Here is a 14,934-nt window from a genome sequence, read left to right on the forward strand (position 1 = left end):
GCCAACTGAAAAGTATGAAAATGAAAAATATGAGCATGTACAATACTCAATACTTGGTTGGAGCTCCTTTTGCCTCAATTACTGCGTTAATGCGGCGTGGCATGGAGTCGATGAGTTTCTGGCACTGCTCAGGTGTTATGAGAGCCCAGGTTGCTCTGATAGTGGCCTTCAACTCTTCTGCGTTTTTGGGTCTGGCATTCTGCATCTTCCTTTTCACAATACCCCACAGATTTTCTATGGGGCTAAGGTCAGGGGAGTTGGCGGGCCAATTTAGAACAGAAATACCATGGTCCGTAAACCAGGCACGGGTAGATTTTGCGCTGTGTGCAGGCGCCAAGTCCTGTTGGAACTTGAAATCTCCATCTCCATAGAGCAGGTCAGCAGCAGGAAGCATGAAGTGCTCTAAAACTTGCTGGTAGACGGCTGCGTTGACCCTGGTTCTCAGGAAACAGAGTGGACCGACACCAGCAGATGACATGGCACCCCAAACCATCACCCAACCATGCAAATTTTGCATTTCCTTTGGAAATCGAGGTCCCAGAGTCTGGAGGAAGACAGGAGAGGCACAGGATCCACGTTGCCTGAAGTCTAGTGTAAAGTTTCCACCATCAGTGATGGTTTGGGGTGCCATGGCATCCGCTGGTGTCGGTCCACTCTGTTTCCTGAGATCCAGGGTCAACGCAGCCGTCTACCAGCAAGTTTTAGAGCACTTCATGCTTCCTGCTGCTGACCTGCTCTATGGAGATGGAGATTTCAAGTTCCAACAGAACTTGGCGCCTGCACACAGCGCAAAATCTACCCGTGCCTGGTTTACGGACCATGGTATTTCTGTTCTAAATTGGCCCGCCAACTCCCCTGACCTTAGCCCCATAGAAAATCTGTGGGGTATTGTGAAAAGGAAGATGCAGAATGCCAGACCCAAAAACGCAGAAGAGTTGAAGGCCACTATCAGAGCAACCTGGGCTCTCATAACACCTGAGCAGTGCCAGAAACTCATCGACTCCATGCCACGCCGCATTAACGCAGTAATTGAGGCAAAAGGAGCTCCAACCAAGTATTGAGTATTGAACATGCTCATATTTTTCATTTTCATACTTTTCAGTTGGCCAACATTTCTAAAAATCCCTTTTTTGTATTAGCCTTAAGTAATATTCTAATTTTGTGACACACGGAATTTTGGATTTTCATTTGTTGCCACTTCAAATCATCAAAATTAAATGAAATAAACATTTGAATGCATCAGTCTGTGTGCAATGAATAAATATAATGTACAAGTTACACCTTTTGAATGCAATTACTGAAATAAATCAAGTTTTTCAAAATATTCTAATTTACTGGCTTTTACCTGTATATGTTGCAGCCTCCTGTGATTACGATAAAAATCACAATGTATGTTTTAGTATGTAAATGATAATAGATAACATGTTACAAAAAGTCCGAATTTTGCTGCCTATGTATGCGGTAACATACTGTAGTTTGTCATTTTTTCCGGTTGTATTTTCTTAAAACTATTATTAATCTCCTTGATAATTTACTGTTATATCTGGTTACTATCTGTTGTATGTTTCTACCTACACTTCTGTTAAAATGTAATAAGCACTTGGGTTTTGCCTTTAAACCCAAAACAGTGTCCAGAGACTTATTTCCTGAGTTTGTAAATAAGAACAAAAACAACTAGAGATTTTTTGATAATAAAAAATATAGATCTAACCCCTTTAGTGTTGAACCGGATTGTATTCACATGGTTTCCCTTTTTACATATTTACTTATGTTGCAGCCTTATTCTAGAATGGACTAATAAAAAATGTCCTCAAAATTCTACAGACAATACCCCATTATCAATTAATCAAAGTTTATTTGTATAGCCCTTAATCACAAACGTCTCAAAGGGCTGCACATGCCACAATGACATCCTCGGCTCTGATCCCACATTATGACAATGTTTTCTTTTTAATTTTGCAACTTTTATTAAAAATAAAAAACTGAAAAAAATCACATGTACATAAGTATTCACAGCCTTTCCTCATTACTTTGTTGATGCACCTTTGGCAGCAATTAAAGTATTTTTGAATACAATGCCACATTCTGCCCATTCCTCTTTGCAGCACCTCTTAACTCCATCAAGTTGGATGGGAAGTGTCTGTATTCATCCAGAATGTCTCTACATTGCTGCAATCATCTTTCCCTCTATCCTGACTAGTCTCCCAGTTCGTGCCGCTGAAAAACATCCCCACAGCATGCTTCACTGTCGGGATGGTATTGGCATGGTAATGAGCGCTGCCTGGTTTACTCCAAACATGATGCCTGGCAATCATTGTCTCATCAGACCAGATAATGTTGTTTCTCATGGTTTGACAGTCTTTCAAGTACATTTTGGCAAACTTACAAAGGAATGGTTTCCGCCTGGCCACTAAACCATACAGGCCTGATTGCTGCAGAGATGGTTGTTTTGTTGTAAGGTTCCCCTCTCCACAGGAATGCTGTAGCTCTGACAGTGACCATCGAGTTCTTGGTCACCTCCCTGACTAGACAAAGATGAATGCAGCAATGTACAGAGACATCCTGGAGGAAAATTGACTGTTCCCATCCAACCTGATGGAGCTTGAGAGGTGCTGCAAAGAGGAATGGGTGAAACTGCCCAGAGATAGGTGTCTGAAGCTTGTTACATCGTATTCAAAAAGACTTGAGGCTGTAATTTGTGCGAAAGGTGAATCAAGGTATTGAGCAAAAGCTGTGATTATTTATATATATGACATTTTTTTGTTTTGTTTTTTCTACATTTGTCAAATTAAAAAAATAAAAGCTTCACATTTTCATTATGGGGTATGTGTATAATTTTGAGAACAAAAATTAAATTATTATACATTACACAATACTCCACAATGACAATGTGTTTTCTTTTTTAATTGCAAATGTGTTAAAAATAAAAATCACATCTACATAAGTATTCGCAACCTTTGCTCAATAATTTGTTGACGCATCTTTGGCAGTAATGACACCCTCCAGTCTTTTTTAATAGTATACCACAAGCTTGGCACACCTATCTTTGGGCAGTTTCCTATCAGATTGGATGGTTTTCATCCAGGATGTCTTTGTAGCTTTAAGTCTGCATGTTTAAAAGTAAAGCAACCAACCAGAGGAGGAGGAGCTCCTCTACAGGCCAGGGGTCGGCAACCCTCGGCTCTAGTACCGCATGCGGCTCCTCAGCGCCACCTTAGTGGCTCCCTGGAGCCTCTTCAAAAATATATGACAATGGAAAAAGATGGGCGGGGGGAATATATTGTTTGTTTTAATATGGTTTCTGTAGGACAAACATGACACAAAGCTTCCTAATTGTTAGAAAGCCCACTGTTTAATATGTTTGTGTACATGCTTCCCTAGTGGGTGAGCGCTGTTTTGTCCTATTAATTTCGGCGGTCCATCAATGCACCGTAGTTATGTGGCCTGTGACGCAGCAGTTTGTTTACATCAGGGGTGCCCATTAGATCGATCACAAGCTACCGGTCGATTGGAGAGGGTGTGTCACTCTATCGCGAGGCATTAAAAAAAACAAAAACCTACAAATTACTGATCATCAATCTTCACTACGACGTCACGTTCGTTACTTGTAAGGCTGAAACGACGCGTCGACGTAGTCGACGTCATCGGTTACGTAAATACGTCGACGCCATTTTTGTGCGTCGATGCGTCGCATATTTACGTCACACTACTGTCATGGCGGATCGCAAAGCAGACGGTGCGAGCGAGGGGAAAAAAGCACGCCAAAAGTCATCAAAAGTGTGGGAGTATTTCAATAAACGGCCTAATAATGTTGTTGTATGCACACTGTGTCGAGCGGAAATGGCCTATCATAGCAGCACAACGGCTATGAACGAACATTTGAAAAGAAAACAACCGACAGCGTTCTTGCCATCACCATCAACTAGTCAATTGTCCGCGTGAGTATACGTTGTCATCATTACACAACAACATGAATGTGTCATTTGTATCTGCGTTGTAAATTCATAAACTAAAGCACCGTTTCGCTCTGAGAGGTGCGTTTGGCGTGCCTGTTCAGTGTTTACAAAGACGCGCTCCTCTTTAACGCTGTGGAGAGGCGGGGCCGGCGAGCGAGCGGCGAGGTGGGGCGCGATCGCGCACCTGGGCACGATCATCCAATCTCCTCTCGCTGAAGAAAAGGGGAGCAGCAGAGAGAGGGAAGAGAGACTGGAAGGAGCCAGAGTGAAGCTGACGTGGAGCGAGAGAGGAGGAGAGACAGAGACAGGACGACGAGCGAGCGAGGAAGAGGAGCTGAAAAGCGAGGAAAGAAAGAGAAAAGAGTTGGAAGAGAAAATACTTTGTGTAAAATTAAAAGATTGTAAACCTGGCAAAGCCGTCTGGCGTTCAGTCTGTCGGTCCTGAAAGAACCCCACGGCACAAGACGTGTCACAAACGCTAACGTTAATTAGTTGTGCAAATACCTTTTACAACATTAACAGTTACCGGTACATATAATATGTACAAACCAACAATTAACTTTCACTTTAATCATACTATCATTGTTGTGTTATTAAGAAAAATAAGCAATACTTTTACTTCTGTTACAAAATATTTTGTTTTGCACTTTTTTGTATTGGATGTTTATCTTTATTTTTGCACATTTTAGCAAATAAGCAATACTTTTACTTTTGTTGAAATGTTTACATTGTTACAGAATATTTTGTTTTGCACTTTTTTGTATTGGATGTTTATCTTTATTTTTGCACATTTTAGCAAATAAGCAATACTTTTACTTTTGTTGAAATGTTTACATTGTTACAGATTATTTTCGTTTTGCACTTTTTTGTATTGAATGTTTATCTTTATTTTTGCACATTTTAAAGCAAAATAAGCAATACTTTTACTTTTGAAATGCTTATACTATTGCAGAATATTAAGATTTGCACTGGATGTTTACTTTTATATTTGCACATTAAAAAGCAAATAAGCTACTTTTAATTTTGTTAAATTTTAAATGTTTACATTGTTACAGAATATTTTGTCATGTTGTTGTCAATGTTGACTGAGTGGCCATACTTTTTTTTTTTTTGTAAATAAAAGCCATGCCTTTTGAAAAAACTGGCCTACATTTATTTTTTCATCTTCATTTTAAATAAAAAAAATAATCGGTAAAAGGAAAAATAATCTATAGATTAATCGAAAAAATAATCTATAGATTAACCGATTAATCGAAAAAATAATCTATAGATTAATCGATAGAAAAAGTCGTTAGCTGCAGCCTTAGTTACTTGGTTGACATACACGACACGAGAATCTTGCACAATGACTTTGGCTGCTGCGAACTTAGTATTTCAAAAGACTCTCCGTACCAAGTGTCAAAACTAAAGACTGACCGCACAGTCCCTGTTTTCACAATAAAAGTGCTGCTCCATCCTGCTTGCGCTAACAAAATAAAAGTCTCCGAAAAATAGCGCATACAAGCTAGCAGCTAAGGAGTTTACTCCAATGAGTCTTATAAAGGGTATAAAAACAAGTATGGAAGCTGGACAAATAAAAAGTTCAAAACAACCACTTTCATGTGATGTTAGAAAGAGAGGAGGACTTTTTTCACCTCTACAATGTAAATTTGAAGTTGTGGAGCTTATCAGCAACTGTTGTGAATCCTGTCTGATTACAAGCAATGCAAGTCATCAGAATAAGGTAATGTGTATATATGAGGTAGACCATATCAACTTGGTCATTTGATAAGTAGCACGCCTGCTGAAAAAGTGTGGGCATCCCTGGTTTACATGTATAACTTTCTCCGATGCTGCCACAGAAAGACTAATGTTTTCCGATGTTGTAAAAATATGTAGAACTAATGTAAAATGTAAACATTTCTGTCAACAAGGGTTTGCGTCAGCCTACAACAAACATGTTTCTTTCAGCGCGGCGTGGTTTCAGGCAGGTGGCTGTTGCAAACAACAAATACCTGTGCAAGCAGCTATTCTCAAAAATGAACAACATCAAATCCAAATACAACACTCTTCACAGATAAGAGCTTGCAGTGTAATATAGCTAATATAGACACTTACATCATGTGTTGCTTTCATTATAAGACTTGTATAAGGCTTTGTCATTTTTTGCTGTTTCTGACAGATTTGTTGTATTTTGTTTCAATATGGCTCTTTGAACATTTTGGGTGGCCGACACCTGCTTTAGGCTATAAGAAAAAGTTAAAATAAAGTATTATTTTCATTTAATCTTGGCATGCGCACAATACCATCCATCCATCCATTTTCTACCGCTTATTCCCTTTGGGGTCGCTGGAGCCTATCTCAGCTACAATCGGGAACCGGGTTCCCTCCGGGTACTCCGGCTTCCTCCCACTTCCAAAGACATGCACCTGGGGATAAGTTGATTGGCAACACTAAATTGGCCCTAGTGTGTGGATGTGAGTGTGAATGTTGTCTGTCTATCTGTGTTGGCCCTGCGATGAGGTGGCGACTTGTCCAGGGTGTACCCCGCCTTCCGCCACCAATGCTTTTTTAAATGCAGATCCAAATCGATTGATGAGTGCAGATGAACCTAATGTTGAATCTATATCTTGTTCATGAAGTTTATTTTTCACGGCATTTGAGAAAAAAATGATGGTGACGACTTTAAGATATATTTAAATAGTGCACATCTTTAAAAGATAAATTATGACACTTTTGGAGAGGGCGGCGCATGCATTAAATTGCTTTCTGGTAACGTCTCTCATAATGAAAATCTTGCAGACGGGTTATACATGTCACTGTGGAGCAAAATTTACACCAAAGCATATTCAATACATATTATCTACAAAACAAGGAAGCGTTTTAAATGTAGATTAAAATCATCATAGGTCCCCTTTAAGAAAAACCCTGAGAATGCAAACAGAAATAAACAAAAATGACAGCTGCTATAAGGTTAAGCGTCGAGTGTGACCTCATTTTACAGTTGAGCAATACCACAATATTAAGCACATCTGCATAAGTCAGTTGGACCCCAAAACATACCTTTCAGGAACTATTTTGTTTGTGGGACTCAAGAAGGTTGAACAGGTGGCGCTGGGTTTAGAATCTGAATTTGAATCTGAAAGGGTCCAAAGAAAGCAATTGTATAGGGCACACAATTACTAATCAATTAATTATAAAAGTTGAGTTTATAAAAGCCAGACGCTTGTATGCAAAATTACATATGATACTTACCGAGGGACTTGCGTCTGCCCTCTCGGTGCCCCTGACTCTCTCCATCCGAGTCCAAGTCAGACTCTGCGACCAGCGTCCCCTGCAGTTGCACTGGAGTCTTCTCAAGGGACAAACAGCTGTTCTGCGCAGGACTGTTCTGTGCTTCACCAAAAAGGGCCACCACAGCTGAAGCCTGCGTACTTCCACTGGCATTCACCTTAAGGCTCTCAGGAGTCCCTCTGCTCTCCCAGCCAACATACTGACACGGGATGTCCGCCACCAACAGGCGGTCCCCCTCGCTGAGGGCGTAGCGTACATTCGGGGTCAACTTCAAGCGGCCCTTGCGGGTGCCGTTCATGCTACCTAGATCCCAAACCAAAGCCTCCGTATCGGCTCTGCTGGAGGATCCTCGTCTCCGGTGGACAGAGATGCATATGGTGGCGTGTTGCTTGGACACAGAGGGCGCCGGCAAGGGCAGGGCACAGGTGTCGGCGTCCCGACCGAGCACGTTATCTCCAATAAAAAGGGGGAAGTCTGTAAAACAGGAAGTGCGTTGTTGATATTCAGTGTTGGAACTAACGCGTTACAAAGTAACGCGTTACTGTAACGCCGTTACTATCGGCGGTAACTAGTAATCTAACGCGTTATTTTTTATATTCAGTAACTCAGTTACCGTTACTACATGATGCGTTACTGCGTTATTTTGCGTTATTTTTTATGTAGTATCGGCTAGAAACTGAGAAGATCTGAGTGTTGCAGCGCTGCTGAAGAGGCGACAAAAAAGAGGCGCGCCGCGCGCTGTCTGTGTGTACGTGTGTGTACGTGTGTGTGTGTGTGTGTGTATGTGTGTGTGTGTGTGTGTGTGTGTGTGTGTGTGTGGGAGGGGGCGTGTCTGTGTCTACTATCAAGACGTCATGGCGAACCCCAAAGCCGAGTTTCTTAAAATGGAGATATTTTCAGTACGTTTCTTTTATCGACCACAAAGAAAAGAACATTTTAGTTGAATGTAAGTTTCAAATATGCTGAAACAGCTACAAAAACAACATGCTTCGACGAAGCTAGTAAAGAGACACACACTTCACCTCCACCTCCAACAGCGGCTGGATTTTAATGAGGCACTGCACACTGAAGGTACACACACTCTGTCAATTCTCTTATATACTTTTTCATTTTAAACTTTTAGAGTGTTTGATTATCACATCACTCTAAATGTTTAGACTATAAAGTTCACAAACCTAAAGAGGGATACTAGTGGGCCAGGCTAATATTTCCTTTTCTCTAAACTAAGTGGGGAAATGTGTAGAGTGTTCTGGGCTTCAGACATGATTTTATTTCAGAATTCCTTGAGATAAAAAAACGCCTGGTTAGGCTTTATGTATGTAGTGTGTGCCTTTCTTGTTTTACAGCTATGTTGTTATTATGCTGTTTGTTACTTATGTATGTTAAGTTGCAGCTATTTAAAATAGTTTTGTCAATTTGTTCTGGTCTGAAACAAATTGGCCCTTTAAAACATATATTTGTCTTTGTGTGTTGTATGTAGACCACATTGCTTAGCAGAGTTCAGTGATGCAAATGCATGTCAAGTTGATCAACAGATTGTATTATTCTCCAGTGCAATAACAGTACTAAAATGAAGGCTAAGAGGGCATTAAATGGGGCCTTAAAAAAATAAAAATAAAATATATAAGTAACTAAATAGTTACTTTTCACAGTAACGCATTACTTTTTGGTTTAAGTAACTGAGTTAGTAACTGAGTTACTTTTGAAATAAAGTAACTAGTAACTGTAACTAGTTACTGGTTTTCAGTTACTAACCCAACACTGTTGATACTGATCATGAAGTTTTAACTAAAGATTGACACTTATTTTTTCAAGGATGTGGTCATTTAAGATGCACAGCCACTTACCTCTTTCAGGGATGTGGTCATTCTTTAAGATGCACAGCTTAGCTAATGGTTTTGGTTTCTCTTCATTCTTTTCCTCCTCATCTGACTCTAGGATGGAGTAGTTGATGACCTGAGTAGCATCCATCCCTCGCCAAGATGCAGGACGTCTGCAAAAATAAACTTAAGATTCATTTTACAGCCTCAGTTCTTTGCACAGTTTTAACATGACTGACCACATGCGGTTAATGTTAGCGTAGCCTTATTGTGCGCTTAACAACAAACAGCTGCTGTTGAGCATGGTGTAGTGCCTCATCAACCCAATATTTTGAGTTATAGCGCCTACATACGTAAACAAACTAACGAAAACATTTGTTAATGTAACGCAAACGTCACTGAAAAGACTACATCACTTAGTTTAGATAAAGCACATGACTTCTAAGATGTATACAAGGCCTGCAGTTCGACTCTTGGGCGTTTTTGTCGGTTGGTTAGACAGCTAAATAGTTTGCAGTGTTACACATTAAAGAGCAAAAAGATAGTTTTGTTCTCACGTTAGTAAATGGTGTAAAAGTAGAAGTAGCAACTTCACTACTTACCTCGTATGCCCCTTTAGACTTCAATGAAAAGATAAACAACTCGTATCCCTCTTCCGGGTTGACGCTTGGTCCCGCCTTCAAAAAAGAGAACAGAGAAGCGATTGGCCAGAAAAGCTGTATATCATTCTGAGCTGAAAGTTGATTTGCTGGTTAGACTTCCTGTGAATTACCGAAGTCTCTGATTGGACAAAGACCAGTTGTGACACAAATACTTTTCGCGCCACTTACCTCTGTCCTCAAGGGAAAATGCCATTTAAAACCCAAAAGTGAAAAAATATTGCTTTTGCTATTATTCCAATACGTATAACCCCATTTCCCCCCCCCAAAAAAATAAGTTTAGTAAAGTGTACTTTTAGTATTTAAAAACAAAATAAAACAAACGTTTGCTAATTGTCAATCAATCCAGTATACTTCAGTATAGTGTACTTGCTTTATAAATAGACAGTGCTGATAAGATAAATACTACAAGGTATGAATTAGATTTGGTTTTTCATGCTTAATGCCAATGATAGTTGCGGTTGCAATTGGCTCGCTTGTCATTGGTTCCGCAGCCTTAACCATTAGTGCAGGCCCGGCCCTAACCAATCTGGCGCCCTAGGCAAGATTTTAGGTGGCGCCCCCCCCCCCCCCTCACAAGAAACCGAATAGCTTTATCTTTGACCTTTTTTTTTTTTTTTACTTACAACTATACCTAATATATAAAGGGGTGGACATGTGATTATTACCTGCAGGGCAAACATTAGCTAACCAGAAGGCAATAACAATGTAAACAAAAAACACCTGCTTAAAAGATCTAATACAAATGTCCCTGAGGAATATAAGGTGGGAGTACTGTAATTACCTAACGTTACATTATTATTTTCCATAACAATTTAGCCCCCTCCACAATATTAACCCGACGTTAAAACAGAACTAGCTATTTATTGATTAGCAATTGCCGAATCATGTAACATTAGCTTAATGCTAACAAGCCAGGTTACTATCACATTCTGTAACAGACAAATAATTTCATGTAGGCTAACGTTACCTACCTGCTACCTCTGTCTTTTCTCGTTTCTACTCCTCTTCTTTTCTCTTTTTTCTTCCTTGGGCACCTGACAGTTTTGGCCGTTTTGACATCTTGTGTTGATTTTTTGATGTGGTGACGTCCAAAAAGAGTCATGATACGGTAGGGGGGGGGGGGGGGCGTAATGTTGTAACAAATAATATTTCTATTACGGTAAATAGGCTTTACTTTGCATTTTAATTAACGTGGGATTATTTTTTGTATTTAGAAATAATAGTACCAACTTTCTTTCTTTTTTTTTTTTTTCTCCAACATTTGTGGCACTGGCGTGGCGCCCCCTGATGGACGGCGCCCTTAGCATTTGCCTATACGGCCTATGCCACGGGCCGGCCCTGCATTAGTGCTTGCAAAGCAGAAAAAGTGTATATTAATAATAGTGTGCCTCAACTGTCAAAGGAAACTATGCATTCGTGTGTGTCAAAGCAGCACTAAGTAACTTTTCAACCTTCATAAAATGTTTTCATAACTTTTGGGATGATACAATGACTTGCAACTACCGTATTTTTTCGGACTATATATCGCAGTTTTTTTCATAGTTTGGCCGGGGGCATACTTGCCAACCCTCCCGGATTTTCCGGGAGACTCCCGAAATTCAGCGCCTCTCCCGAAAACCTCCCGGGACAAATTTTCTCCCGAAAATCTCCCGAAATTCAGGCGGAAATGTGACACATTACTCAGGAAATGTGACACATTACTCAGGTCCGGATGGAGCTGGAGGCATGCGGACCTGAGTAATGTGTCACATTTTTGTGTTGATTTATTTATTTTATTTTGTGGTTTGAATTCGTTTTTGGAGCTGTCATTACACATTTATCAGTATTCACATTGGTCAGTAGGGGGCAGTAGGGCGTTTCTTCCCAATTGAATGCTATCACCTGCAGACCGGAAGTGTCTTGTCATTCTGATGAGCGCGACCAGTCTGTGAACAATTGAAACGTTCTGTGTGCTTTTTCCTCCTGTATAACAGGTTAGTTTTGGTGAATCAACTCACTGAATAATATCCATGTGATCTTTAAAAGTTTAAGTACACATTCTGATGGTGGAGCCTAACTCTAAAGTGTTTGTGAGTTGTAGTTTGTATTTGTGAATGAATCCAGTGCACAGCTGCAGTAATCAATACAAAAAGGCGACGTGAGTGCGCAATGTTTATATAGGAACTTCTGATCCTAATTCAGACTCCCAAATTAGAGCTCCCGTTTTCTTATTGATTTTAAAATGTATATTTGTATAATGTGTGTGTTCTGAAATAGTGACAGAGAATAGAACAAGGATGGACAATTCAACCCTTAACTCAACAATGAGTAGATGAGTGTTATGTGTGTGTATATGTGTAAATAAATGAACACTGAAATTCAAGTATTTATTTTATATATATATATATATATATATATATATATATATATATATATATATATATATATATATATATATATATATATATATATATATATATATATATATATATATACATATATATATATATGTGTGTGTGTAATAAAAAATATATATATATATATATATATATAGCTAGAATTCACTGAAAGTCAAGTATTTCTTATATATATATATATATATATATATATCTTAACCACGGGTTAGGGTTAGGGTTAGGGTTAGGGTTAGGGTTAGGGTTAGGGCTAACCCTAACCCTAACCCTAACCCTAACCCTAACCCTAACCCTAACCCTAACCCTAACCCGTGGTTAAGATATATATATATATATATATAAGAAATACTTGACTTTCAGTGAATTCTAGCTATATATATATATATATATATATATATATATATTTTATTTTATTAAAATATGTAGGTTCCTACAGTGGAAAGATTAGGGTTAGGGTTAGGGTTAGGGTTAGGGTTAGGGTTAGGGTTAGGGTTAGGGTTAGGGTTAGGGTTAGGGCTAACCCTAACCCTAACCCTAACCCTAACCCTAACCCTAACCCTAACCCTAATCTTTCCACTGTAGGAACCTACATATTTTAATAAAATAAAATATATATATATATATATATATATATATATATATATTTAGCTAGAATTCACTGAAAGTCAAGTATTTCTTATATATATATATATATATATCTTAACCACGGGTTAGGGTTAGGGTTAGGGTTAGGGTTAGGGTTAGGGTTAGCCCTAACCCTAACCCTAACCCTAACCCTAACCCTAATCTTTCCACTGTAGGAACCTACATATTTTAATCAAACTTTATAGATGCAGTTTGCAGTCATCACGTTGTGTTTTCTTCATACAGTTTTTGAGTTTGTTACGTGGCTTGTCGTGTCAGTGTGGAACTGTGAACTATCAAGCTGGTCGCGATTTAATTTTACTCCGCAGATTTTCGATTGTTAACATTATCATTTTGATTTGAGCATCAAGCACTAATTTAGCAGGAACAGAGCCAAAGCAGCATCGGTTGAAATTATCTCCGCGTCTTTGAGCTCACGCCAGCGAGTAAAAGCCTAGCTTGTCCCTTAATAGCCACCCTTCTTCTTTAGGGTTAGGGTTAGGGTTAGGGTTAGGGTTAGGGTTAGGGTTAGGGTTAGGGTTAGGGTTAGGGTTAGGGTTAGGGTTAGGGTTAGGGTTAGGGTTAGGGTTAGGGCTAACCCTAACCCTAACCCTAACCCTAACCCTAACCCTAACCCGTGGTTAAGATATATATATATATATATAAGAAATACTTGACTTTCAGTGAATTCTAGTTATATATATATATATATATATATATATATATATATATATATATATATATATATATATATATATATATATTTTATTTTATTAAAATATGTAGGTTCCTACAGTGGAAAGATTAGGGTTAGGGTTAGGGTTAGGGTTAGGGTTAGCCCTAACCCTAACCCTAACCCTAACCCTAACCCTAACCCTAACCCTAACCCTAACCCTAACCCTAACCCTAACCCTAACCCTAATCTTTCCACTGTAGGAACCTACATATTTTAATCAAACTTTATAGATGCAGTTATCCCAGGAGGTCGACCACATTTCCCATGAGGACCAGCGCATATAGCGTCAAACTGATGCAATAATACCACAATGATTCAGTATGACTAATCTTTCCACCGTAGGAACCTACATATTTTAATCAAACTTTATAGATGCAGTTTGCAGTCATCACGTTGTGTTTTCTTCATACAGTTTTTGAGTTTGTTACGTGGCTTGTCGTGTCAGTGTGGAACTGTGAACTATCAAGCTGGTCGCGATTTAATTTTACTCCGCAGATTTTCGATTGTTAACATTATCATTTTGATTTGAGCATCAAGCACTAATTTAGCAGGAACAGAGCCAAAGCAGCATCGGTTGAAATTATCTCCGCGTCTTTGAGCTCACGCCAGCGAGTAAAAGCCTAGCTTGTCCCTTAATAGCCACCCTTCTTCTTTAGGGTTAGGGTTAGGGTTAGGGTTAGGGTTAGGGTTAGGGTTAGGGTTAGGGTTAGGGTTAGGGTTAGGGTTAGGGTTAGGGTTAGGGTTAGGGTTAGGGTTAGGGCTAACCCTAACCCTAACCCTAACCCTAACCCTAACCCTAACCCGTGGTTAAGATATATATATATATATATAAGAAATACTTGACTTTCAGTGAATTCTAGCTATATATATATATATATATATATATATATATATATATATATATATATATATATATATATATATATATATATATTTTATTTTATTAAAATATGTAGGTTCCTACAGTGGAAAGATTAGGGTTAGGGTTAGGGTTAGGGTTAGGGTTAGCCCTAACCCTAACCCTAACCCTAACCCTAACCCTAACCCTAACCCTAACCCTAACCCTAACCCTAACCCTAACCCTAACCCTAACCCTAACCCTAACCCTAACCCTAACCCTAATCTTTCCACTGTAGGAACCTACATATTTTAATCAAACTTTATAGATGCAGTTATCCCAGGAGGTCGACCACATTTCCCATGAGGACCAGCGCATATAGCGTCAAACTGATGCAATAATACCACAATGATTCAGTATGACTAATCTTTCCACCGTAGGAACCTACATATTTTAATCAAACTTTATAGATGCAGTTTGCAGTCATCACGTTGTGTTTTCTTCATACAGTTTTTGAGTTTGTTACGTGGCTTGTCGTGTCAGTGTGGAACTGTGAACTATCAAGCTGGTCGCGATTTAATTTTACTCCGCAGATTTTCGATTGTTAACATTATCATTTTGATTTGAGCATC

At 39.1% G+C, this 14,934-nt stretch overlaps 1 protein-coding gene across 2 annotated transcripts in view; it reads right to left on the reverse strand.

Annotated features, from left to right (window-relative positions):
* mdc1 (mediator of DNA damage checkpoint 1) overlaps positions 1-9,725 on the reverse strand; it is a 40,002-nt gene extending 30,277 nt beyond the window's left edge. Inside the window, exons 1-4 of one of the 2 annotated variants that reach the window (XM_061947695.1) lie at positions 9,652-9,725; positions 9,077-9,222; positions 7,191-7,703; positions 6,999-7,074 (exon numbers count right to left, since the gene is read on the reverse strand). In XM_061947695.1, the coding sequence (XP_061803679.1) occupies positions 6,999-7,074; positions 7,191-7,703; positions 9,077-9,200 (713 nt within the window). In that variant the 5' untranslated portion in view covers positions 9,201-9,222; positions 9,652-9,725. The other variant, XM_061947696.1, reaches the window with a different exon arrangement.
* Between the last annotated feature and the right edge of the window lie 5,209 nt (positions 9,726-14,934).

Source organism: Nerophis lumbriciformis, linkage group LG04 (genome assembly GCF_033978685.3).
Source record: "Nerophis lumbriciformis linkage group LG04, RoL_Nlum_v2.1, whole genome shotgun sequence".
NCBI lineage: Eukaryota > Metazoa > Chordata > Actinopteri > Syngnathiformes > Syngnathidae > Nerophis > Nerophis lumbriciformis.